Source organism: Poecilia mexicana, unplaced genomic scaffold, assembly GCF_051168715.1.
Source record: "Poecilia mexicana isolate PSO_F unplaced genomic scaffold, ASM5116871v1 scaffold_8, whole genome shotgun sequence".
NCBI lineage: Eukaryota > Metazoa > Chordata > Actinopteri > Cyprinodontiformes > Poeciliidae > Poecilia > Poecilia mexicana.
This window is the reverse complement of record NW_028263377.1, coordinates 4,828,393-4,852,719: the sequence shown is the minus strand read 5'-3', so window position 1 is coordinate 4,852,719 and position 24,327 is coordinate 4,828,393. Positions and strand designations below refer to the sequence as shown.

General features: G+C 39.8%; 4 protein-coding genes across 10 annotated transcripts in view; 3 read left to right on the top strand and 1 right to left on the bottom strand.

Annotated features, from left to right (window-relative positions):
* Positions 1-533: 533 nt before the first annotated feature.
* Positions 534-24,327, bottom strand: part of LOC106909849 (uncharacterized) — a 55,314-nt gene continuing 31,520 nt past the window's right edge. For 5 of the 7 annotated variants that reach the window (XM_088008065.1, XM_088008064.1, XM_088008066.1 and 2 more), the window contains one exon: positions 534-18,115. In XM_088008065.1, the coding sequence (XP_087864191.1) occupies positions 18,023-18,115 (93 nt within the window). In that variant the 3' untranslated portion in view covers positions 534-18,022. The remainder of the gene's footprint in view (positions 18,116-24,327) is intronic. The other 2 variants (XR_015764068.1, XR_015764069.1) reach the window with 2 other exon arrangements.
* On the top strand, positions 6,667-8,356 carry LOC148157906 (uncharacterized). The gene has a single exon (XM_088008062.1). It carries the CDS (start codon positions 6,667-6,669, stop codon positions 8,347-8,349), a length of 1,683 nt encoding a protein of 560 aa, XP_087864188.1. The 3' UTR covers positions 8,350-8,356.
* LOC148157905 (uncharacterized) lies at positions 13,561-15,250 on the top strand. Its single transcript, XM_088008060.1, has one exon. It carries the CDS (start codon positions 13,561-13,563, stop codon positions 15,241-15,243), a length of 1,683 nt encoding a protein of 560 aa, XP_087864186.1. The 3' UTR covers positions 15,244-15,250.
* On the top strand, positions 20,295-22,434 carry LOC148157904 (uncharacterized). Its single transcript, XM_088008061.1, has one exon. It carries the CDS (start codon positions 20,454-20,456, stop codon positions 22,134-22,136), a length of 1,683 nt encoding a protein of 560 aa, XP_087864187.1. The 5' UTR covers positions 20,295-20,453; the 3' UTR covers positions 22,137-22,434.

Here is a 24,327-nt window from a genome sequence, read left to right as displayed (position 1 = left end):
GGAAAATACATGAAACTGGCAATAAAAAATATGTTTTTTTTTTCACAATTTAGAGTGATTTTCTTTTAAAGGCTTTAACCAATTAAAATACGTTTTGTTACTTTAATAGGAGATTTGTTTGAAGTACGAGCAGACTGACTGAAGAGCTCAGTCACAGAGAAAATTAAACTCACATCTCCAGCTTCTACTGTGCTGAGTGGAGACGGTGAAAACTTATTCAGACAGCTTGGCAGAAGCATCAAAACTTTTCCCGCAAACCAATAATTCCTAGTGCAGAATTTTGAGAATTTTTAAAATTTATTTTGGAATAAGAAAGAAACATAAAAAGGTGTAAAAACTGAAGCACTATGAATGTCTTCCCATGGCTCCCGACATCAATGCATTCCCAATCTGCATGCAGCCTCATGTTAAAACATCAGATCTGAAAACATGTGCTTCTGTTGTAAAAAAGAAAAAGAAAAAGAAGAAAAGCAATAAGACACATCATCAGGTGTCCAAACCCAGATGCTGAACAGACAGAAGACGACACGTGGTTTGTTTGTTGAATTCCTGTATTTTATAGATTCTTTATGCTTGTAAAACCATTCCATGTTTCTACAAAGGTGATACAAAAACCAAACCGAGGCTTGATCACACAAATACTGCTGCACTGGAAGCTTAGCTACTCTGCTTTCTAACATAACCATTTCGAAACAACAAAACATCTTTAAAACGTTGCACTGAAATTATAATCTGAAGGATTAAAGTTGTTTTAATGTACATCTGTACAGCTGACAGACTATACGAGTCTTTCTGCCACAGCTGAGCCGTTACTCAGTAGCTTCACCTTTTTTGCAAACCAGCTTGAGGCGCATACTGAGCAAAACCTTCCGCTTGAAACCAAGAGTCGGCGTTTCAGAGTTTCACGTTCAGCAATAAAAACTGTTTAAATCTCTGATACAAATAAGAGCTGCACAAACAGGCGGCCTCTGTGTAGCATCCATAAACCCCTATGTATTTTGTGTTGGGATTTTATTTGATAAACTGACACAAGTTTCACAAGAATTTCTTTCTTTCTTCCTTTCTTTTAATATTTAAAAATAAGAACCTGAAAAGTTTGGTGTGTGTTTAATACAAACTGGTGAAACCAATTACCTTCAAAAGTCATGAGATTGTAAAATATAATCTCAGCTTTACGAAGCTGGTAAAGACTGACCTGAAGAGACAGAAAGCTGAGATTCTATTGAAGGTTGGTGCTACGAAAACAATGATTCAAAAAGTTAATTTTTGCATTTTTCATTTGTAAAAAACAAACAAAAAAGAAAAAACATTTCTATTTTTTTTCACTTTACAGGTATGAATCCCTTTAGGTTGATTTATCACATTGAGTCCCAGAAAAAAGAAGAAACCGTGTGGTTGTAGCTTTCAATAATAGTGCTAATAGTGCAATGTCTGATAACTGACCAAAACATAATTAGCAAACTGTCACCGGTCGTCCAAACAAAAGATAATTCAGTAAGTCTCTGTTATTGGTCCCACTGTTAAAAATAGCTGCATATCTCAAACAAGCAAAAGTCTGTATTTTAATATGCGGAAAGCAATAAATAAGGTCACAAATATATACACATAAGCTTTCTTTTTTCCCCTTTCTTTCTTTTTTTTACGTTTGACCACATCACAACCAACCATATTAACATTTCCACACTCTATGTCCCCCATGACAAAGCAAGCAGAACGGTTGCGAAGAAACTCTGAGTTGACATACTTTTCACAAAATATATACTTCTTATTTGGTCAGCAACATTTTCAATGTTAAAACAAAAAACAAACAAAAAAAAAACAATAATGGCAATGGCAATCCAATATACCAGTATATAGCTTTTTAATGGATAATTAAACACTTCATGTATTAACTTTAAAATGAAAATCTCTTTTTTAATAGCATAACCTTAAATACTCTATACACATTTACAAACTTCTTTCGCAATGTTTTAAGCTCACCAGGTGCTGTATATGACATCCACACCCTACACCAGTAGTAAACACACTCAGAGAAGTCGGCTAGAAAAGCATTAGTTCTTTCTAGGGGTGTAATGATACATCCAGCGTATGACATGGAGATTTGTGTGACCCCCCCCACCCTCCTTTTTATTTTTCACACACGCAAAAAACCTCAGCTTCATAAATGTGAGCGTTTTTGGTAAATGTAAGATATTTAAGTTCAAACCTGATCAATCTGGGTGCTTCACATTTTAGGACAATGTTTAAATGAAGCCCAAAAGCAATAAAAAGTTACCACTGTGGTTTAGTACCGATAGGACGCATCCACGCAGCCAGCTAACTCCTATCAACTGGCTAGTAAGCCGGGCTCACTTACTCAGTGGGCTTGCAAATATTTTGTACCTCGTCTCTCACTTTGTTTTTCTTTATCCAAATTGTTGCTGCCAAATTTAATGCGATGGAGGGCACTTCAACGCTTTTGTGGCTGAATGTCACCATCAACACAACAGGGAAGTATTTCAATAACTACTTCCTTCTGAACTTAAAGGTAGGAGTCGAAAACACAAGACAATGTGTCAGGTCCAAGTTCCTACCTTCATAAGTGGGAGCTGTAAGAATGGCTTACATTTTTCTCATCAGATGAAATCACATTTTGACAATGGACAGTAGCTCAGAGGACAGATTTCACATTTCCAGAAACACCATGGCACAACGATGCTGTGGAATCTCATAACACCCCGAGCTTTTCCTCAGTCTGCAGCTTTTCAAGTGAAACTTAGATATTCTAAATTTCCCCTTTAGAATTTTGACGGTACCTACCAAAAATATTTATACCCCTTGAAATGTTTTACATGTCAGGTTTCAATCAAACATCAATGTAGAATGTTTTATGTAGAACACTAACGCGCAGAAGTTAGCCTAATCATTAAATTCCTATACAGTTCTGCTTGATTCTCATCTCTCTTCAGTGATATGTCTGGGATGTCTCCATTGGAGTTTGATTTCTCAGGTTCAGTTCATCCAATCAGTTAACAGAAGTTGAGTTGCGAACAATGATGTTGCGGTTTTGTTATGTTTTAGAATTGTATCTGCATGTGGCAGTGGAGGAAGTCAACAAAATCGTTCAGTCTGTGTTGGCCACGCTTCCAAATATTGAGCAATTAAAGTCGAAGCAAGAGGAATGTTTAAGACATTTTATTCCTGGTGTCGTTTGGCTTTCACTTCTCTCTTGGCAGTAGGGGGAAAGTTGTTTACAGCGCCCGCAATCTCCGGTAAGCTTTATGGCGTAGCTTCCTTCACGATCCAGCAGGTGCATTACAAATATCCCATCCATACTGAGTAAAATCAGATCCATTCAATTAAAGCATGGAACAACAACACACTGCTTTTCACCAGGCTACACTGTAGAGAATAACGCCGCAGGTTGACACAAGCTAGCAAACTTGTAGAAGATGGAGACCAAAATTCAGCTTTAAAATCCATGGCACATGGGGTTGGTATATCTGGTGGATATATACCATCTTATCGTGGGGATGTGTTTCAGGAACTGGGAGGCTTTTGATATTTGTTGAAAATGTTTGGGAGGTTGTAAAAGACTTAAGACGACAACGAAGGTTTACCTTCCAGTCGAGAATATTTGGCAGAACTTCAACACTAATGTTCAAGATTGAGTGGCGACCAGTTTTAAGGGTTTTCCATGTAGCACAACTGAATTCTTCTCTGTGCTGGTGTAAAAGATAAAATCCCACTAAAATACTTGACGGTTTGTAGTAGTCACACAACAACAACAACATTCCAACAGGTATGAATACTTTCACCAGGTACTCCACAGTGAATGCAGTACAGTTCAGTGCACCTGAGTTTCTACTAAAACATTAGATTCAGTTATTGGTTCTTCTTCCTGTAACCATTACAGTTCACATAACTGAGCATCATGAGAGGAACACAAACACACACACACACACACGCCTCAGCCCGGCTCCAGAGGAGCAGCAATCAGTCAAATGGAGTGATGTGACCTGTGCTGCTGGAGTTCAGCCTCCGATTGAAGACTCTGTGACCAACGCAGCTTCCTGCAACGTCTTCTCTCATGTCTTTTCTTTTTTGTTGTTGTTGTTGCTGTTGTTTGTTTTTAGTGGACAAAATGATTGCGAGGCTCGTGTCTTCATTCTGTTAGAAACATTTCATCCAGGAAAAGAGTTGCCTCCCACCAGAGAGCGAAGAGTTCGATGAAATGAGGTCCTGAGTTTGGTCCTCAATGCACACTTTCGTTCGAGTGACTTAAGCCTTCCGCTGGGCTTTTTTCTGCCGCCGTTACGTCTGGATTTAGGCAGATGCATTCGGCACTCTGCACAAGAAGATAAGAAAGACAGGAATTGTCAGTGTGTTAAAAGCAACAGGGTTATACCCTTTTCCTATAGTCTGACATGTAAAAACTTCAATAAGATGCAGCGAGGTTTGTTGATGAAATGTGTAAAAGTTCAGTTGAGATAAGCCTATATATATATAACACCAAAAAGTCTAAAAGAGAAAAAGTCTTCATTAAACCATGTTTTGAGTCATTTTAATTGAAATTTGTTTTGATGACGTTGTTTTTGTATATTAAGTATGATCACAGATACAAAGACGTGCTTTACTCCAACCCTGTTTAGACATGCCTGTTTGTTAGTTTAAGGTTTTGGAAATATATTGCTCTCATTGATATAATTTTATGCACCAATATATTATGCAATTTGAAAGAAAAACAAATACCAGTAAGAGATGTGGCAGCCAGCCATAATTTACTCCTGTGTGTGTCATGAAGTTTCAGCTCTCTATTCAATCCAATTTTTTATTGGATTATTTTTGTTTCAAATATAGCATCAGATGGTTCCCTCCTTAAAAGAAACTCCTTGTGGCTCTGCAAGTTCAGCTATACAAACTCAGATCGCTACATAAAACAGCTGTGTTAGAGGTTGGAAGGGGAATGCGTTTCATTGCGTTTCATTCTATGTATTGCCTTACATGCCAAATTGCTGGCCAAGACCAGACCAGTTTAACAGTGGTGGGACAGGCTTAATTTGGAGGATGGAGAGGGGATGAATCTACGTAACAATAATGATATTACTCAAGTAAAAGAAAAAGGTACAGTGCAGTAAAACTACTTATATAAGTACCTTTTTTCCAAAAAAGTTACTAAAGTGAATGTAACAAGTATTACCCACTTTTGAACACAGACAACAACATCAGTAGCCTACAGGCTACTCGTTAACAAGCTTAAGGAGCTATATTGGTATTAGCTAGTCATCTTTTAGCTAACATTACCTGCATCCAACAGTATTACTCAACACAGTCGGTAAGTCTGGGGGAAAAAAACTGTGCCAACTGTTAGATATTTTTTGGTATTATCATTATTACTTTAGTTCATATTCAGTCTAATGTTAATCAGTATTATTGTGATTTTTAGTTTAAAGTGTTCTCTTCCTTATGTGTGTATAAACTGAACTGGAGGTTACGACTGTCTGTTTATCTTCATGTGAGACAGTTAACTCTGTGTTTCCCAGATCTTAAATTCTTCTTGTGTTAGTTTGACCTAGAGCTGAACTGGGCTCAGACCGTAGATCAGTTATCACACCTGGAACTGAGTTGCTGGTTTGTTTAGGTTAAATGTTTTACGACCTCTGTTGTTTTCCTGACTGCCCCCTGTGACTGTTTTTCTTTGATAATAAAAGAAGGAGCTCGCGTGGAAGGAGTTCAGAATTCTCTGTGAACGGCCTGGAGAGGCCGTGGCGAAGAGTTCTCCTTTTGCAAAAGCTTGTCTATGAAATTCATATACGTTGTCTGTGGTCTTTTTATATAGGTTCAAGAAAAGTACCTATCATTTGGTGCCGAAATCCGGGATCTCTCAACCCCCCCGCTGTCAGGCAGAGGAAGACGCGCTGAATCCGTGCACGGCCAGAGTCAACAGGACCTGGAAAGAAAGACCCAGGAAGCAAAATTCTTCGCTGGGCCAGCGACACATGTCCGACTTTGTCTGCCAACGGCGGAGTGACGAGATCCGACTGGACAACCCGAAAACTACAGAAACGTAGGTGAATTTTTAAAATGGCTATTTTAGAGGTTTGAGTATCCTTGTTAAACAGCGTTTTGACTAAAACTCTGGGGTTTGAGTATCCTTGTTAAACAGCGTTTTAACTAAAACTCTGAGGTTTGAGAATCCTTGTTAAACAGCGATTTGACTAAAACTCTGAGGTTTAAGAATCCTTGTTAAACAGCGTTTTAACTAAAAATCTGTACTCAGGAGAGGAGAAGTGTTGCTAGAACCTTTCTCTTTTCGAGGAAACCCCATAAGGGTAAATCCTCATGTAGATAGGATGTTTGAATTTTGCTGTCTTGTCATTGCTGGTTTGTCTGCTGCTTTGTTGATGTGTGTGTGTACGTGAAAAAGTAGTGTGAGAGTGATTGGAGGTTTAAATACTGCTCAGTATTTTACCTCATATAACACAGTGGGGTTAAGCAGCAAACCTCTTGTGGATGCAAAGGCAAGATTCTCCCACTCAAAAGAGTTGAAGTGGAGAATACCACAACAAGGTATTTTTAATTGCTGGCCTACTGAAAAAATCTCCAGTTCATAGGACTCCCTAGGAGTCAACGAACCTGGACTAAATTTAAATAAATAAAAAGCTAAAATTGCAAGTAAGTTGAATAATGGGAAATGCAAATTCTTGTAATTCCTCACTTGTTGAGGGCCCCGATGGGGATGAGAAATACATGCTGTCCAGATTTCCTGGTAGCATTGTACACATGAAAAAATGGAAAAAGAAATATAAAATAGATGGAAAACTAAAAATTGATCAATGGCAAACAATTGTGGGAATTTTGGAGAGTAGTGTAGCAAGAAAAAAGGGGATAAAAAAGGCTAAAAAGGAGGATGAATTAAGGTGTGCTAAATTATGGTTAAAAGCAGCCATAGACAGGAAAGAGCAAATTAAAAAGGTAAAAGATAAAAAGCTTGTAGAATCAAATAACTTATTTGTAAGGCCAGAAGACAATGAAATGGTGTTAACCAGATGGAATGCTCCAGCAGGGCAGGAGGGGGGGCAGGTACGGCCGACTGCTCCTCCCCCGGCCGCTGCAGCAGCTCCGTCTGCTCCTGTCTTAGTACCAGAAGAAAATGAGCCCATATTTAGAACAGTTCAAACTCCTTCCCCAGGCAAGCAGGCAACCTTACCCTCAACTCCTCCAACTCTCACTCTAACACGATCCCCACCTGCCAAACTGACCACAGATCCAGAGTCAGTTTTCACACCTACCAAAATTTACCCTCCTCTCCCAGTCTCTCCACCATCATTATACAATGAAGAAAGTGCAGGTCCAAGTGGTCAGGGACATTCATATAATCTGAGAAAGTACAGAACTCCTCGAGTTATGTACAGTCCTGAAGGGACAGAACAATATCCAATGATCGAGGTCCCAAATCCTAATCCTAGAGATGGTCAGCCGCAACACATTTATGTTTTTAGACCCTGGACTTTAAAAGAGGCCAGAAAAGCTGTAGAAGGAATAACACCTGTAACAGAAGATCCCGATAAATGGATAGAAGACATGACTGGATTAATCCATTCATATAGACTAAATGGGGTAGAAGCAGGAGAAGCAGCTATGTCCTCATTAGGAAAAGATTGGGCAAAAGTGAGGGGAAATTATACAGGGAAAGCAATTAATAATAATATTTTAGCTCCAATTCCATACCCTCCAGGAGCTAACCCTGCTCTCTCTGATCCTTTTAAAGCACAATGGGACCCGTTGTGTGAGAGAGTTAGAACAAATTTTCGTAAAAAGGCAAATTATAGTCATCTGTCAGGAATTAAACAAAAAGTTGGAGAAGACGTGGACGATTTTCGTCTACGATTTGAGAAGGAGTTCAAAGTTCACAGTGGGATCACTTATGATGAAGGACTAGAAAGCGTATATCAACAACAACTAAAAAACGCTTTAATGTCTAGTTTCCACCCTGAAATTGAGGGCTGGATCAAAAAACACCTGGTTGAATATGATGCTGCCTCAGTCCCACAGCTGATGACATGGGCACGTCATGCAGAAAAAGTAGTTAAAAAACCGAAAACAGGATCAGATGTTTTTCATCTGGAGGATTTTGGAGAAGTAGATACCTCTGTCTTTTTCCGCGGCTCCTCAAGAGGCCGGGGGAGAAACAGAGGCAAAGGAGGTCACTTTAGGCAGCGACCCCTAAGTCGTAAACCAAAGGACAACGATGTCTGCTGGCATTGTGGCAAACCAAACCACTGGGCAAAAAACTGCCAATTAAAGAAAAAAGAAGACTGGAGGGGTGGCAGATGGGAGAAAGAACAAAAGTCTAACTCCTCAGCATGACTAGACTCTGCCACACCCAAACAAAAAATACCACTAGATCAAATGGATGAAATAGTGGACATATGTGCAGCCTGGGATATGTTAAATGCATTAAAAGAAAAACCTTACATCACACTGATTGTTTGTGGGGAAGAAGTTGAATTTTTATGTGACACCGGTGCATGCAAAACAGTTCTAAAAACTAAAATAGAAGGTGTAAACCCCACAAACGAGTCCATTTGGGTGAAGTCTGCCGATGGACAAACACATAGAGAAAATATGTCAAAAAATACATCTTTTAAAGATCCTGAAACAGGAATTAAAGCAAAAGCTTCTGTTGTAATGTCATTTAAGTGTCCAATAAATCTGTTAGGTAGAGACCTAATGACAAAACTAGGGATAGCAGTAGTCCCTGTACAAGATGGCATGAGGGCTGTCAGACTAAAACACTCTGATCTGTACACAGTTCATAAGGATGAAAAAATCTATTGTTCTTATGATCTAAAGCCAGCTGACAATCCTTTTGTCCCAGAAAAGCTTCTTAGGGAGGCTCGAGGACAACTGGACATACCTGAAACAGAAATGAACTACAATCAGTTGCATGTAACAATGAACATCCTAAATGATCCACAGGATGATTATGTGCAGAAGTTTTTAGAAACAAATCCTGTGACACTTGCTGTGACTGAAATGTTCACAGACCGAAGGTCATATGCAGCTGTGACTGTGCTCTTTCCGACTAGTCAAAAAGAGCTGTATAAGTTACCTGCAAACCCACACATCTCGCTTTTTAAGCCGCATAATATTACATGGGCAGATGTAGGTAACAGAACTAAAATGGTTTCTGAAGCCACTGATTTTAAAGAAGGTGAAGATGGTTGGAGCTACAGCCCTAGCTGTGATGTTTGGAAACAATCACTTTGTGAAGTTGTTACAGGCACAGCTCAAGTTCATGCATTTGAGTGACACATGAACATATTTCTTACAGAAAAAGAGGAAGCTGAATTAGCTGAGCTTCCAGATAACTTGTGGACAAAAGGTCCCTCTGATGTTGGCTTACTTGGTTCAATTCCCCCAGTGTAAATTAAAGCAAAATCTAGCTGGAGGCCCAGGGTAAAACAGTATCCTTTAAAACCAGAAGCACTGGACGGGATTGAACCAGTAATCAAGGGTTTGTTAAAGGGAGGAATCATCAAAAAATGTTCAGATTCTCCTTGTAACACACCTATTTTTCCTGTTCAAAAGGCAAACAAAAAAGACTGGCGCATGATTCAGGATTTACGTTCAGTCAATGAAGCAGTTCAAACAAGAGCACCAAATGTGCCAGACCCACACACGTTGTTAAACTCACTAAAACCAAGCAATAAATTCTTCACAGTAATTGACCTCAGCAATGCTTTCTTCTCTGTACCCATTCATCCAGATTCACAGTTCTGGTTCGCATTTACCTACAGAGGTCTGGGGTATACTTATACCAGATTACCCCAAGGTTTTGCGGACAGCCCAAGCTTATTTTGCGAGGCAATTATGGCCTGTTTATCTGATTTCCAAATATCAGAAAAAAGTCAACTCTTGATTTATGTTGATGACCTGTTAATAGCATCTGAAAGCGAGGAAGCATGCAGAGCAGACTCACTCGCTTTGCTGCACCACCTCAGTAAGACAGGGAACAAAGTAAACAAAGATAAGCTGCAGTGGGTGAGACAAGAAGTAAATTATTTGGGACATACACTTTCTGCTGAGGGAAAGCAGATACAAAAAGCGAGAAAAGAGACAATTTCTGAAGCACCTAAACCAGAAACTAAAAAGCAAATGATGTCTTTTCTCGGACTTTGCAATTACTGCAGAACCTGGATTCCACACTATGCTGAAAAAACTCAGGCTTTACAGGATTTGATTCATGGCACCCCAATGGCCATGACTGACAAAATAATTTGGAATCCAGAAGCTGAAAAAAGTTTTACTGAATTAAAACAAGCACTAATGCAGGCAACAACTTTGATTCTTCCAAACTATAAAAAAACCTTTGTTCAAACTGTAGACTGCAGGAATGGATTTATGACCTCTGTGTTACTACAAAATCATGGAGGAACTGGGAGGCTTTTGATATTTGTTGAAAATGTTTGGGAGGTTGTAAAAGACTTAAGACGACAACGAAGGTTTACCTTCCAGTCGAGAATATTTGGCAGAACTTCAACACTAATGTTCAAGATTGAGTGGCGACCAGTTTTAAGGGTTTTCCATGTAGCACAACTGAATTCTTCTCTGTGCTGGTGTAAAAGATAAAATCCCACTAAAATACTTGACGGTTTGTAGTAGTCACACAACAACAACAACATTCCAACAGGTATGAATACTTTCACCAGGTACTCCACAGTGAATGCAGTACAGTTCAGTGCACCTGAGTTTCTACTAAAACATTAGATTCAGTTATTGGTTCTTCTTCCTGTAACCATTACAGTTCACATAACTGAGCATCATGAGAGGAACACAAACACACACACACACACACGCCTCAGCCCGGCTCCAGAGGAGCAGCAATCAGTCAAATGGAGTGATGTGACCTGTGCTGCTGGAGTTCAGCCTCCGATTGAAGACTCTGTGACCAACGCAGCTTCCTGCAACGTCTTCTCTCATGTCTTTTCTTTTTTGTTGTTGTTGTTGCTGTTGTTTGTTTTTAGTGGACAAAATGATTGCGAGGCTCGTGTCTTCATTCTGTTAGAAACATTTCATCCAGGAAAAGAGTTGCCTCCCACCAGAGAGCGAAGAGTTCGATGAAATGAGGTCCTGAGTTTGGTCCTCAATGCACACTTTCGTTCGAGTGACTTAAGCCTTCCGCTGGGCTTTTTTCTGCCGCCGTTACGTCTGGATTTAGGCAGATGCATTCGGCACTCTGCACAAGAAGATAAGAAAGACAGGAATTGTCAGTGTGTTAAAAGCAACAGGGTTATACCCTTTTCCTATAGTCTGACATGTAAAAACTTCAATAAGATGCAGCGAGGTTTGTTGATGAAATGTGTAAAAGTTCAGTTGAGATAAGCCTATATATATATAACACCAAAAAGTCTAAAAGAGAAAAAGTCTTCATTAAACCATGTTTTGAGTCATTTTAATTGAAATTTGTTTTGATGACGTTGTTTTTGTATATTAAGTATGATCACAGATACAAAGACGTGCTTTACTCCAACCCTGTTTAGACATGCCTGTTTGTTAGTTTAAGGTTTTGGAAATATATTGCTCTCATTGATATAATTTTATGCACCAATATATTATGCAATTTGAAAGAAAAACAAATACCAGTAAGAGATGTGGCAGCCAGCCATAATTTACTCCTGTGTGTGTCATGAAGTTTCAGCTCTCTATTCAATCCAATTTTTTATTGGATTATTTTTGTTTCAAATATAGCATCAGATGGTTCCCTCCTTAAAAGAAACTCCTTGTGGCTCTGCAAGTTCAGCTATACAAACTCAGATCGCTACATAAAACAGCTGTGTTAGAGGTTGGAAGGGGAATGCGTTTCATTGCGTTTCATTCTATGTATTGCCTTACATGCCAAATTGCTGGCCAAGACCAGACCAGTTTAACAGTGGTGGGACAGGCTTAATTTGGAGGATGGAGAGGGGATGAATCTACGTAACAATAATGATATTACTCAAGTAAAAGAAAAAGGTACAGTGCAGTAAAACTACTTATATAAGTACCTTTTTTCCAAAAAAGTTACTAAAGTGAATGTAACAAGTATTACCCACTTTTGAACACAGACAACAACATCAGTAGCCTACAGGCTACTCGTTAACAAGCTTAAGGAGCTATATTGGTATTAGCTAGTCATCTTTTAGCTAACATTACCTGCATCCAACAGTATTACTCAACACAGTCGGTAAGTCTGGGGGAAAAAAACTGTGCCAACTGTTAGATATTTTTTGGTATTATCATTATTACTTTAGTTCATATTCAGTCTAATGTTAATCAGTATTATTGTGATTTTTAGTTTAAAGTGTTCTCTTCCTTATGTGTGTATAAACTGAACTGGAGGTTACGACTGTCTGTTTATCTTCATGTGAGACAGTTAACTCTGTGTTTCCCAGATCTTAAATTCTTCTTGTGTTAGTTTGACCTAGAGCTGAACTGGGCTCAGACCGTAGATCAGTTATCACACCTGGAACTGAGTTGCTGGTTTGTTTAGGTTAAATGTTTTACGACCTCTGTTGTTTTCCTGACTGCCCCCTGTGACTGTTTTTCTTTGATAATAAAAGAAGGAGCTCGCGTGGAAGGAGTTCAGAATTCTCTGTGAACGGCCTGGAGAGGCCGTGGCGAAGAGTTCTCCTTTTGCAAAAGCTTGTCTATGAAATTCATATACGTTGTCTGTGGTCTTTTTATATAGGTTCAAGAAAAGTACCTATCATTTGGTGCCGAAATCCGGGATCTCTCAACCCCCCCGCTGTCAGGCAGAGGAAGACGCGCTGAATCCGTGCACGGCCAGAGTCAACAGGACCTGGAAAGAAAGACCCAGGAAGCAAAATTCTTCGCTGGGCCAGCGACACATGTCCGACTTTGTCTGCCAACGGCGGAGTGACGAGATCCGACTGGACAACCCGAAAACTACAGAAACGTAGGTGAATTTTTAAAATGGCTATTTTAGAGGTTTGAGTATCCTTGTTAAACAGCGTTTTGACTAAAACTCTGGGGTTTGAGTATCCTTGTTAAACAGCGTTTTAACTAAAACTCTGAGGTTTGAGAATCCTTGTTAAACAGCGATTTGACTAAAACTCTGAGGTTTAAGAATCCTTGTTAAACAGCGTTTTAACTAAAAATCTGTACTCAGGAGAGGAGAAGTGTTGCTAGAACCTTTCTCTTTTCGAGGAAACCCCATAAGGGTAAATCCTCATGTAGATAGGATGTTTGAATTTTGCTGTCTTGTCATTGCTGGTTTGTCTGCTGCTTTGTTGATGTGTGTGTGTACGTGAAAAAGTAGTGTGAGAGTGATTGGAGGTTTAAATACTGCTCAGTATTTTACCTCATATAACACAGTGGGGTTAAGCAGCAAACCTCTTGTGGATGCAAAGGCAAGATTCTCCCACTCAAAAGAGTTGAAGTGGAGAATACCACAACAAGGTATTTTTAATTGCTGGCCTACTGAAAAAATCTCCAGTTCATAGGACTCCCTAGGAGTCAACGAACCTGGACTAAATTTAAATAAATAAAAAGCTAAAATTGCAAGTAAGTTGAATAATGGGAAATGCAAATTCTTGTAATTCCTCACTTGTTGAGGGCCCCGATGGGGATGAGAAATACATGCTGTCCAGATTTCCTGGTAGCATTGTACACATGAAAAAATGGAAAAAGAAATATAAAATAGATGGAAAACTAAAAATTGATCAATGGCAAACAATTGTGGGAATTTTGGAGAGTAGTGTAGCAAGAAAAAAGGGGATAAAAAAGGCTAAAAAGGAGGATGAATTAAGGTGTGCTAAATTATGGTTAAAAGCAGCCATAGACAGGAAAGAGCAAATTAAAAAGGTAAAAGATAAAAAGCTTGTAGAATCAAATAACTTATTTGTAAGGCCAGAAGACAATGAAATGGTGTTAACCAGATGGAATGCTCCAGCAGGGCAGGAGGGGGGGCAGGTACGGCCGACTGCTCCTCCCCCGGCCGCTGCAGCAGCTCCGTCTGCTCCTGTCTTAGTACCAGAAGAAAATGAGCCCATATTTAGAACAGTTCAAACTCCTTCCCCAGGCAAGCAGGCAACCTTACCCTCAACTCCTCCAACTCTCACTCTAACACGATCCCCACCTGCCAAACTGACCACAGATCCAGAGTCAGTTTTCACACCTACCAAAATTTACCCTCCTCTCCCAGTCTCTCCACCATCATTATACAATGAAGAAAGTGCAGGTCCAAGTGGTCAGGGACATTCATATAATCTGAGAAAGTACAGAACTCCTCGAGTTATGTACAGTCCTGAAGGGACAGAACAATATCCAATGATCGAGGTCCCAAATCCTAATCCTAGAGATGGTCAGCCGCAACACATTTATGTTTTTAGACCCTGGACTTTAAAAGAGGCCAGAAAAGCTGTAGAAGGAATAACACCTGTAACAGAAGATCCCGATAAATGGATAGAAGACATGACTGGATTAATCCATTCATATAGACTAAATGGGGTAGAAGCAGGAGAAGCAGCTATGTCCTCATTAGGAAAAGATTGGGCAAAAGTGAGGGGAAATTATACAGGGAAAGCAATTAATAATAATATTTTAGCTCCAATTCCATACCCTCCAGGAGCTAACCCTGCTCTCTCTGATCCTTTTAAAGCACAATGGGACCCGTTGTGTGAGAGAGTTAGAACAAATTTTCGTAAAAAGGCAAATTATAGTCATCTGTCAGGAATTAAACAAAAAGTTGGAGAAGACGTGGACGATTTTCGTCTACGATTTGAGAAGGAGTTCAAAGTTCACAGTGGGATCACTTATGATGAAGGACTAGAAAGCGTATATCAACAACAACTAAAAAACGCTTTAATGTCTAGTTTCCACCCTGAAATTGAGGGCTGGATCAAAAAACACCTGGTTGAATATGATGCTGCCTCAGTCCCACAGCTGATGACATGGGCACGTCATGCAGAAAAAGTAGTTAAAAAACCGAAAACAGGATCAGATGTTTTTCATCTGGAGGATTTTGGAGAAGTAGATACCTCTGTCTTTTTCCGCGGCTCCTCAAGAGGCCGGGGGAGAAACAGAGGCAAAGGAGGTCACTTTAGGCAGCGACCCCTAAGTCGTAAACCAAAGGACAACGATGTCTGCTGGCATTGTGGCAAACCAAACCACTGGGCAAAAAACTGCCAATTAAAGAAAAAAGAAGACTGGAGGGGTGGCAGATGGGAGAAAGAACAAAAGTCTAACTCCTCAGCATGACTAGACTCTGCCACACCCAAACAAAAAATACCACTAGATCAAATGGATGAAATAGTGGACATATGTGCAGCCTGGGATATGTTAAATGCATTAAAAGAAAAACCTTACATCACACTGATTGTTTGTGGGGAAGAAGTTGAATTTTTATGTGACACCGGTGCATGCAAAACAGTTCTAAAAACTAAAATAGAAGGTGTAAACCCCACAAACGAGTCCATTTGGGTGAAGTCTGCCGATGGACAAACACATAGAGAAAATATGTCAAAAAATACATCTTTTAAAGATCCTGAAACAGGAATTAAAGCAAAAGCTTCTGTTGTAATGTCATTTAAGTGTCCAATAAATCTGTTAGGTAGAGACCTAATGACAAAACTAGGGATAGCAGTAGTCCCTGTACAAGATGGCATGAGGGCTGTCAGACTAAAACACTCTGATCTGTACACAGTTCATAAGGATGAAAAAATCTATTGTTCTTATGATCTAAAGCCAGCTGACAATCCTTTTGTCCCAGAAAAGCTTCTTAGGGAGGCTCGAGGACAACTGGACATACCTGAAACAGAAATGAACTACAATCAGTTGCATGTAACAATGAACATCCTAAATGATCCACAGGATGATTATGTGCAGAAGTTTTTAGAAACAAATCCTGTGACACTTGCTGTGACTGAAATGTTCACAGACCGAAGGTCATATGCAGCTGTGACTGTGCTCTTTCCGACTAGTCAAAAAGAGCTGTATAAGTTACCTGCAAACCCACACATCTCGCTTTTTAAGCCGCATAATATTACATGGGCAGATGTAGGTAACAGAACTAAAATGGTTTCTGAAGCCACTGATTTTAAAGAAGGTGAAGATGGTTGGAGCTACAGCCCTAGCTGTGATGTTTGGAAACAATCACTTTGTGAAGTTGTTACAGGCACAGCTCAAGTTCATGCATTTGAGTGACACATGAACATATTTCTTACAGAAAAAGAGGAAGCTGAATTAGCTGAGCTTCCAGATAACTTGTGGACAAAAGGTCCCTCTGATGTTGGCTTACTTGGTTCAATTCCCCCAGTGTAAATTAAAGCAAAATCTAGCTGGAGGCCCAGGGTAAAACAGTATCCTTTAAAACCAGAAGCACTGGACGGGATTGAACCAGTAATCAAGGGTTTGTTAAAGGGAGGAATCATCAAAAAATGTTCAGATTCTCCTTGTAACACACCTATTTTTCCTGTTCAAAAGGCAAACAAAAAAGACTGGCGCATGATTCAGGATTTACGTTCAGTCAATGAAGCAGTTCAAACAAGAGCACCAAATGTGCCAGACCCACACACGTTGTTAAACTCACTAAAACCAAGCAATAAATTCTTCACAGTAATTGACCTCAGCAATGCTTTCTTCTCTGTACCCATTCATCCAGATTCACAGTTCTGGTTCGCATTTACCTACAGAGGTCTGGGGTATACTTATACCAGATTACCCCAAGGTTTTGCGGACAGCCCAAGCTTATTTTGCGAGGCAATTATGGCCTGTTTATCTGATTTCCAAATATCAGAAAAAAGTCAACTCTTGATTTATGTTGATGACCTGTTAATAGCATCTGAAAGCGAGGAAGCATGCAGAGCAGACTCACTCGCTTTGCTGCACCACCTCAGTAAGACAGGGAACAAAGTAAACAAAGATAAGCTGCAGTGGGTGAGACAAGAAGTAAATTATTTGGGACATACACTTTCTGCTGAGGGAAAGCAGATACAAAAAGCGAGAAAAGAGACAATTTCTGAAGCACCTAAACCAGAAACTAAAAAGCAAATGATGTCTTTTCTCGGACTTTGCAATTACTGCAGAACCTGGATTCCACACTATGCTGAAAAAACTCAGGCTTTACAGGATTTGATTCATGGCACCCCAATGGCCATGACTGACAAAATAATTTGGAATCCAGAAGCTGAAAAAAGTTTTACTGAATTAAAACAAGCACTAATGCAGGCAACAACTTTGATTCTTCCAAACTATAAAAAAACCTTTGTTCAAACTGTAGACTGCAGGAATGGATTTATGACCTCTGTGTTACTACAAAATCATGGAGGAACTGGGAGGCTTTTGATATTTGTTGAAAATGTTTGGGAGGTTGTAAAAGACTTAAGACGACAACGAAGGTTTACCTTCCAGTCGAGAATATTTGGCAGAACTTCAACACTAATGTTCAAGATTGAGTGGCGACCAGTTTTAAGGGTTTTCCATGTAGCACAACTGAATTCTTCTCTGTGCTGGTGTAAAAGATAAAATCCCACTAAAATACTTGACGGTTTGTAGTAGTCACACAACAACAACAACATTCCAACAGGTATGAATACTTTCACCAGGTACTCCACAGTGAATGCAGTACAGTTCAGTGCACCTGAGTTTCTACTAAAACATTAGATTCAGTTATTGGTTCTTCTTCCTGTAACCATTACAGTTCACATAACTGAGCATCATGAGAGGAACACAAACACACACACACACACACGCCTCAGCCCGGCTCCAGAGGAGCAGCAATCAGTCAAATGGAGTGATGTGACCTGTGCTGCTGGAGTTCAGCCTCCGATTGAAGACTCTGTGACCAACGCAGCTTCCTGCAACGTCTTCTCTCATGTCTTTTCTTTTTTGTTGTTGTTGTTGCTGTTGTTTGTTTTTAGTGGACAAAATGATTGCGAGGCTCGTGTCTTCATTCTGTTAGAAACATTTCATCCAGGAAAAGAGTTGCCTCCCACCAGAGAGCGAAGAGTTCGATGAAATGAGGTCCTGAGTTTGGTCCTCAATGCACACTTTCGTTCGAGTGACTTAAGCCTTCCGCTGGGCTTTTTTCTGCCGCCGTTACGTCTGGATTTAGGCAGATGCATTCGGCACTCTGCACAAGAAGATAAGAAAGACAGGAATTGTCAGTGTGTTAAAAGCAACAGGGTTATACCCTTTTCCTATAGTCTGACATGTAAAAACTTCAATAAGATGCAGCGAGGTTTGTTGATGAAATGTGTAAAAGTTCAGTTGAGATAAGCCTATATATATATAACACCAAAAAGTCTAAAAGAGAAAAAGTCTTCATTAAACCATGTTTTGAGTCATTTTAATTGAAATTTGTTTTGATGACGTTGTTTTTGTATATTAAGTATGATCACAGATACAAAGACGTGCTTTACTCCAACCCTGTTTAGACATGCCTGTTTGTTAGTTTAAGGTTTTGGAAATATATTGCTCTCATTGATATAATTTTATGCACCAATATATTATGCAATTTGAAAGAAAAACAAATACCAGTAAGAGATGTGGCAGCCAGCCATAATTTACTCCTGTGTGTGTCATGAAGTTTCAGCTCTCTATTCAATCCAATTTTTTATTGGATTATTTTTGTTTCAAATATAGCATCAGATGGTTCCCTCCTTAAAAGAAACTCCTTGTGGCTCTGCAAGTTCAGCTATACAAACTCAGATCGCTACATAAAACAGCTGTGTTAGAGGTTGGAAGGGGAATGCGTTTCATTGCGTTTCATTCTATGTATTGCCTTACATGCCAAATTGCTGGCCAAGACCAGACCAGTTTAACAGTGGTGGGACAGGCTTAATTTGGAGGATGGAGAGGGGATGAATCTACGTAACAATAATGATATTACTCAAGTAAAAGAAAAAGGTACAGTGCAGTAAAACTACTTATATAAGTACCTTTTTTCCAAAAAAGTTACTAAAGTGAATGTAACAAGTATTACCCACTTTTGAACACAGACAACAACATCAGTAGCCTACAGGCTACTCGTTAACAAGCTTAAGGAGCTATATTGGTATTAGCTAGTCATCTTTTAGCTAACATTACCTGCATCCAACAGTATTACTCAACACAGTCGGTAAGTCTGGGGGAAAAAAACTGTGCCAACTGTTAGATATTTTTTGGTATTATCATTATTACTTTAGTTCATATTCAGTCTAATGTTAATCAGTATTATTGTGATTTTTAGTTTAAAGTGTTCTCTTCCTTATGTGTGTATAAACTGAACTGGAGGTTACGACTGTCTGTTTATCTTCATGTGAGACAGTTAACTCTGTGTTTCCCAGATCTTAAATTCTTCTTGTGTTAGTTTGACCTAGAGCTGAACTGGGCTCAGACCGTAGATCAGTTATCACACCTGGAACTGAGTTGCTGGTTTGTTTAGGTTAAATGTTTTACGACCTCTGTTGTTTTCCTGACTGCCCCTGTGACTGTTTTTCTTTGATAATAAAAGAAGGAGCTCGCGTGGAAGGAGTTCAGAATTCTCTGTGAACGGCCTGGAGAGGCCGTGGCGAAGAGTTCTCCTTTTGCAAAAGCTTGTCTATGAAATTCATATACGTTGTCTGTGGTCTTTTTATATAGGTTCAAGAAAAGTACCTATCATTTGGTGCCGAAATCCGGGATCTCTCAACCCCCCCGCTGTCAGGCAGAGGAAGACGCGCTGAATCCGTGCACGGCCAGAGTCAACAGGACCTGGAAAGAAAGACCCAGGAAGCAAAATTCTTCGCTGGGCCAGCGACACATGTCCGACTTTGTCTGCCAACGGCGGAGTGACGAGATCCGACTGGACAACCCGAAAACTACAGAAACGTAGGTGAATTTTTAAAATGGCTATTTTAGAGGTTTGAGTATCCTTGTTAAACAGCGTTTTGACTAAAACTCTGGGGTTTGAGTATCCTTGTTAAACAGCGTTTTAACTAAAACTCTGAGGTTTGAGAATCCTTGTTAAACAGCGATTTGACTAAAACTCTGAGGTTTAAGAATCCTTGTTAAACAGCGTTTTAACTAAAAATCTGTACTCAGGAGAGGAGAAGTGTTGCTAGAACCTTTCTCTTTTCGAGGAAACCCCATAAGGGTAAATCCTCATGTAGATAGGATGTTTGAATTTTGCTGTCTTGTCATTGCTGGTTTGTCTGCTGCTTTGTTGATGTGTGTGTGTACGTGAAAAAGTAGTGTGAGAGTGATTGGAGGTTTAAATACTGCTCAGTATTTTACCTCATATAACACAGTGGGGTTAAGCAGCAAACCTCTTGTGGATGCAAAGGCAAGATTCTCCCACTCAAAAGAGTTGAAGTGGAGAATACCACAACAAGGTATTTTTAATTGCTGGCCTACTGAAAAAATCTCCAGTTCATAGGACTCCCTAGGAGTCAACGAACCTGGACTAAATTTAAATAAATAAAAAGCTAAAATTGCAAGTAAGTTGAATAATGGGAAATGCAAATTCTTGTAATTCCTCACTTGTTGAGGGCCCCGATGGGGATGAGAAATACATGCTGTCCAGATTTCCTGGTAGCATTGTACACATGAAAAAATGGAAAAAGAAATATAAAATAGATGGAAAACTAAAAATTGATCAATGGCAAACAATTGTGGGAATTTTGGAGAGTAGTGTAGCAAGAAAAAAGGGGATAAAAAAGGCTAAAAAGGAGGATGAATTAAGGTGTGCTAAATTATGGTTAAAAGCAGCCATAGACAGGAAAGAGCAAATTAAAAAGGTAAAAGATAAAAAGCTTGTAGAATCAAATAACTTATTTGTAAGGCCAGAAGACAATGAAATGGTGTTAACCAGATGGAATGCTCCAGCAGGGCAGGAGGGGGGGCAGGTACGGCCGACTGCTCCTCCCCCGGCCGCTGCAGCAGCTCCGTCTGCTCCTGTCTTAGTACCAGAAGAAAATGAGCCCATATTTAGAACAGTTCAAACTCCTTCCCCAGGCAAGCAGGCAACCTTACCCTCAACTCCTCCAACTCTCACTCTAACACGATCCCCACCTGCCAAACTGACCACAGATCCAGAGTCAGTTTTCACACCTACCAAAATTTACCCTCCTCTCCCAGTCTCTCCACCATCATTATACAATGAAGAAAGTGCAGGTCCAAGTGGTCAGGGACATTCATATAATCTGAGAAAGTACAGAACTCCTCGAGTTATGTACAGTCCTGAAGGGACAGAACAATATCCAATGATCGAGGTCCCAAATCCTAATCCTAGAGATGGTCAGCCGCAACACATTTATGTTTTTAGACCCTGGACTTTAAAAGAGGCCAGAAAAGCTGTAGAAGGAATAACACCTGTAACAGAAGATCCCGATAAATGGATAGAAGACATGACTGGATTAATCCATTCATATAGACTAAATGGGGTAGAAGCAGGAGAAGCAGCTATGTCCTCATTAGGAAAAGATTGGGCAAAAGTGAGGGGAAATTATACAGGGAAAGCAATTAATAATAATATTTTAGCTCCAATTCCATACCCTCCAGGAGCTAACCCTGCTCTCTCTGATCCTTTTAAAGCACAATGGGACCCGTTGTGTGAGAGAGTTAGAACAAATTTTCGTAAAAAGGCAAATTATAGTCATCTGTCAGGAATTAAACAAAAAGTTGGAGAAGACGTGGACGATTTTCGTCTACGATTTGAGAAGGAGTTCAAAGTTCACAGTGGGATCACTTATGATGAAGGACTAGAAAGCGTATATCAACAACAACTAAAAAACGCTTTAATGTCTAGTTTCCACCCTGAAATTGAGGGCTGGATCAAAAAACACCTGGTTGAATATGATGCTGCCTCAGTCCCACAGCTGATGACATGGGCACGTCATGCAGAAAAAGTAGTTAAAAAACCGAAAACAGGATCAGATGTTTTTCATCTGGAGGATTTTGGAGAAGTAGATACCTCTGTCTTTTTCCGCGGCTCCTCAAGAGGCCGGGGGAGAAACAGAGGCAAAGGAGGTCACTTTAGGCAGCGACCCCTAAGTCGTAAACCAAAGGACAACGATGTCTGCTGGCATTGTGGCAAACCAAACCACTGGGCAAAAAACTGCCAATTAAAGAAAAAAGAAGACTGGAGGGGTGGCAGATGGGAGAAAGAACAAAAGTCTAACTCCTCAGCATGACTAGACTCTGCCACACCCAAACAAAAAATACCACTAGATCAAATGGATGAAATAGTGGACATATGTGCAGCCTGGGATATGTTAAATGCATTAAAAGAAAAACCTTACATCACACTGATTGTTTGTGGGGAAGAAGTTGAATTTTTATGTGACACCGGTGCATGCAAAACAGTTCTAAAAACTAAAATAGAAGGTGTAAACCCCACAAACGAGTCCATTTGGGTGAAGTCTGCCGATGGACAAACACATAGAGAAAATATGTCAAAAAATACATCTTTTAAAGATCCTGAAACAGGAATTAAAGCAAAAGCTTCTGTTGTAATGTCATTTAAGTGTCCAATAAATCTGTTAGGTAGAGACCTAATGACAAAACTAGGGATAGCAGTAGTCCCTGTACAAGATGGCATGAGGGCTGTCAGACTAAAACACTCTGATCTGTACACAGTTCATAAGGATGAAAAAATCTATTGTTCTTATGATCTAAAGCCAGCTGACAATCCTTTTGTCCCAGAAAAGCTTCTTAGGGAGGCTCGAGGACAACTGGACATACCTGAAACAGAAATGAACTACAATCAGTTGCATGTAACAATGAACATCCTAAATGATCCACAGGATGATTATGTGCAGAAGTTTTTAGAAACAAATCCTGTGACACTTGCTGTGACTGAAATGTTCACAGACCGAAGGTCATATGCAGCTGTGACTGTGCTCTTTCCGACTAGTCAAAAAGAGCTGTATAAGTTACCTGCAAACCCACACATCTCGCTTTTTAAGCCGCATAATATTACATGGGCAGATGTAGGTAACAGAACTAAAATGGTTTCTGAAGCCACTGATTTTAAAGAAGGTGAAGATGGTTGGAGCTACAGCCCTAGCTGTGATGTTTGGAAACAATCACTTTGTGAAGTTGTTACAGGCACAGCTCAAGTTCATGCATTTGAGTGACACATGAACATATTTCTTACAGAAAAAGAGGAAGCTGAATTAGCTGAGCTTCCAGATAACTTGTGGACAAAAGGTCCCTCTGATGTTGGCTTACTTGGTTCAATTCCCCCAGTGTAAATTAAAGCAAAATCTAGCTGGAGGCCCAGGGTAAAACAGTATCCTTTAAAACCAGAAGCACTGGACGGGATTGAACCAGTAATCAAGGGTTTGTTAAAGGGAGGAATCATCAAAAAATGTTCAGATTCTCCTTGTAACACACCTATTTTTCCTGTTCAAAAGGCAAACAAAAAAGACTGGCGCATGATTCAGGATTTACGTTCAGTCAATGAAGCAGTTCAAACAAGAGCACCAAATGTGCCAGACCCACACACGTTGTTAAACTCACTAAAACCAAGCAATAAATTCTTCACAGTAATTGACCTCAGCAATGCTTTCTTCTCTGTACCCATTCATCCAGATTCACAGTTCTGGTTCGCATTTACCTACAGAGGTCTGGGGTATACTTATACCAGATTACCCCAAGGTTTTGCGGACAGCCCAAGCTTATTTTGCGAGGCAATTATGGCCTGTTTATCTGATTTCCAAATATCAGAAAAAAGTCAACTCTTGATTTATGTTGATGACCTGTTAATAGCATCTGAAAGCGAGGAAGCATGCAGAGCAGACTCACTCGCTTTGCTGCACCACCTCAGTAAGACAGGGAACAAAGTAAACAAAGATAAGCTGCAGTGGGTGAGACAAGAAGTAAATTATTTGGGACATACACTTTCTGCTGAGGGAAAGCAGATACAAAAAGCGAGAAAAGAGACAATTTCTGAAGCACCTAAACCAGAAACTAAAAAGCAAATGATGTCTTTTCTCGGACTTTGCAATTACTGCAGAACCTGGATTCCACACTATGCTGAAAAAACTCAGGCTTTACAGGATTTGATTCATGGCACCCCAATGGCCATGACTGACAAAATAATTTGGAATCCAGAAGCTGAAAAAAGTTTTACTGAATTAAAACAAGCACTAATGCAGGCAACAACTTTGATTCTTCCAAACTATAAAAAAACCTTTGTTCAAACTGTAGACTGCAGGAATGGATTTATGACCTCTGTGTTACTACAAAATCATGGCGATAAGCTAAAACCATTAGCTTTCTATTCAAAAAGGTTAGATCCAGTAGCACAGTCTTTACCAGACTGTGTGCAAGCAGTCTGTGCAGCAGCGTTAGCAGTAAACATGTCGGCTGACATAGTTT

Excerpts from the sequence above, each read along its gene's own strand:
- LOC148157906 (XM_088008062.1), top strand. The coding sequence starts at position 6,667 with ATGGGAAATGCAAATTCTTGTAATTCCTCACTTGTTGAGGGCCCCGAT.
- LOC148157905 (XM_088008060.1), top strand. The coding sequence starts at position 13,561 with ATGGGAAATGCAAATTCTTGTAATTCCTCACTTGTTGAGGGCCCCGAT.
- LOC148157904 (XM_088008061.1), top strand. The coding sequence starts at position 20,454 with ATGGGAAATGCAAATTCTTGTAATTCCTCACTTGTTGAGGGCCCCGAT.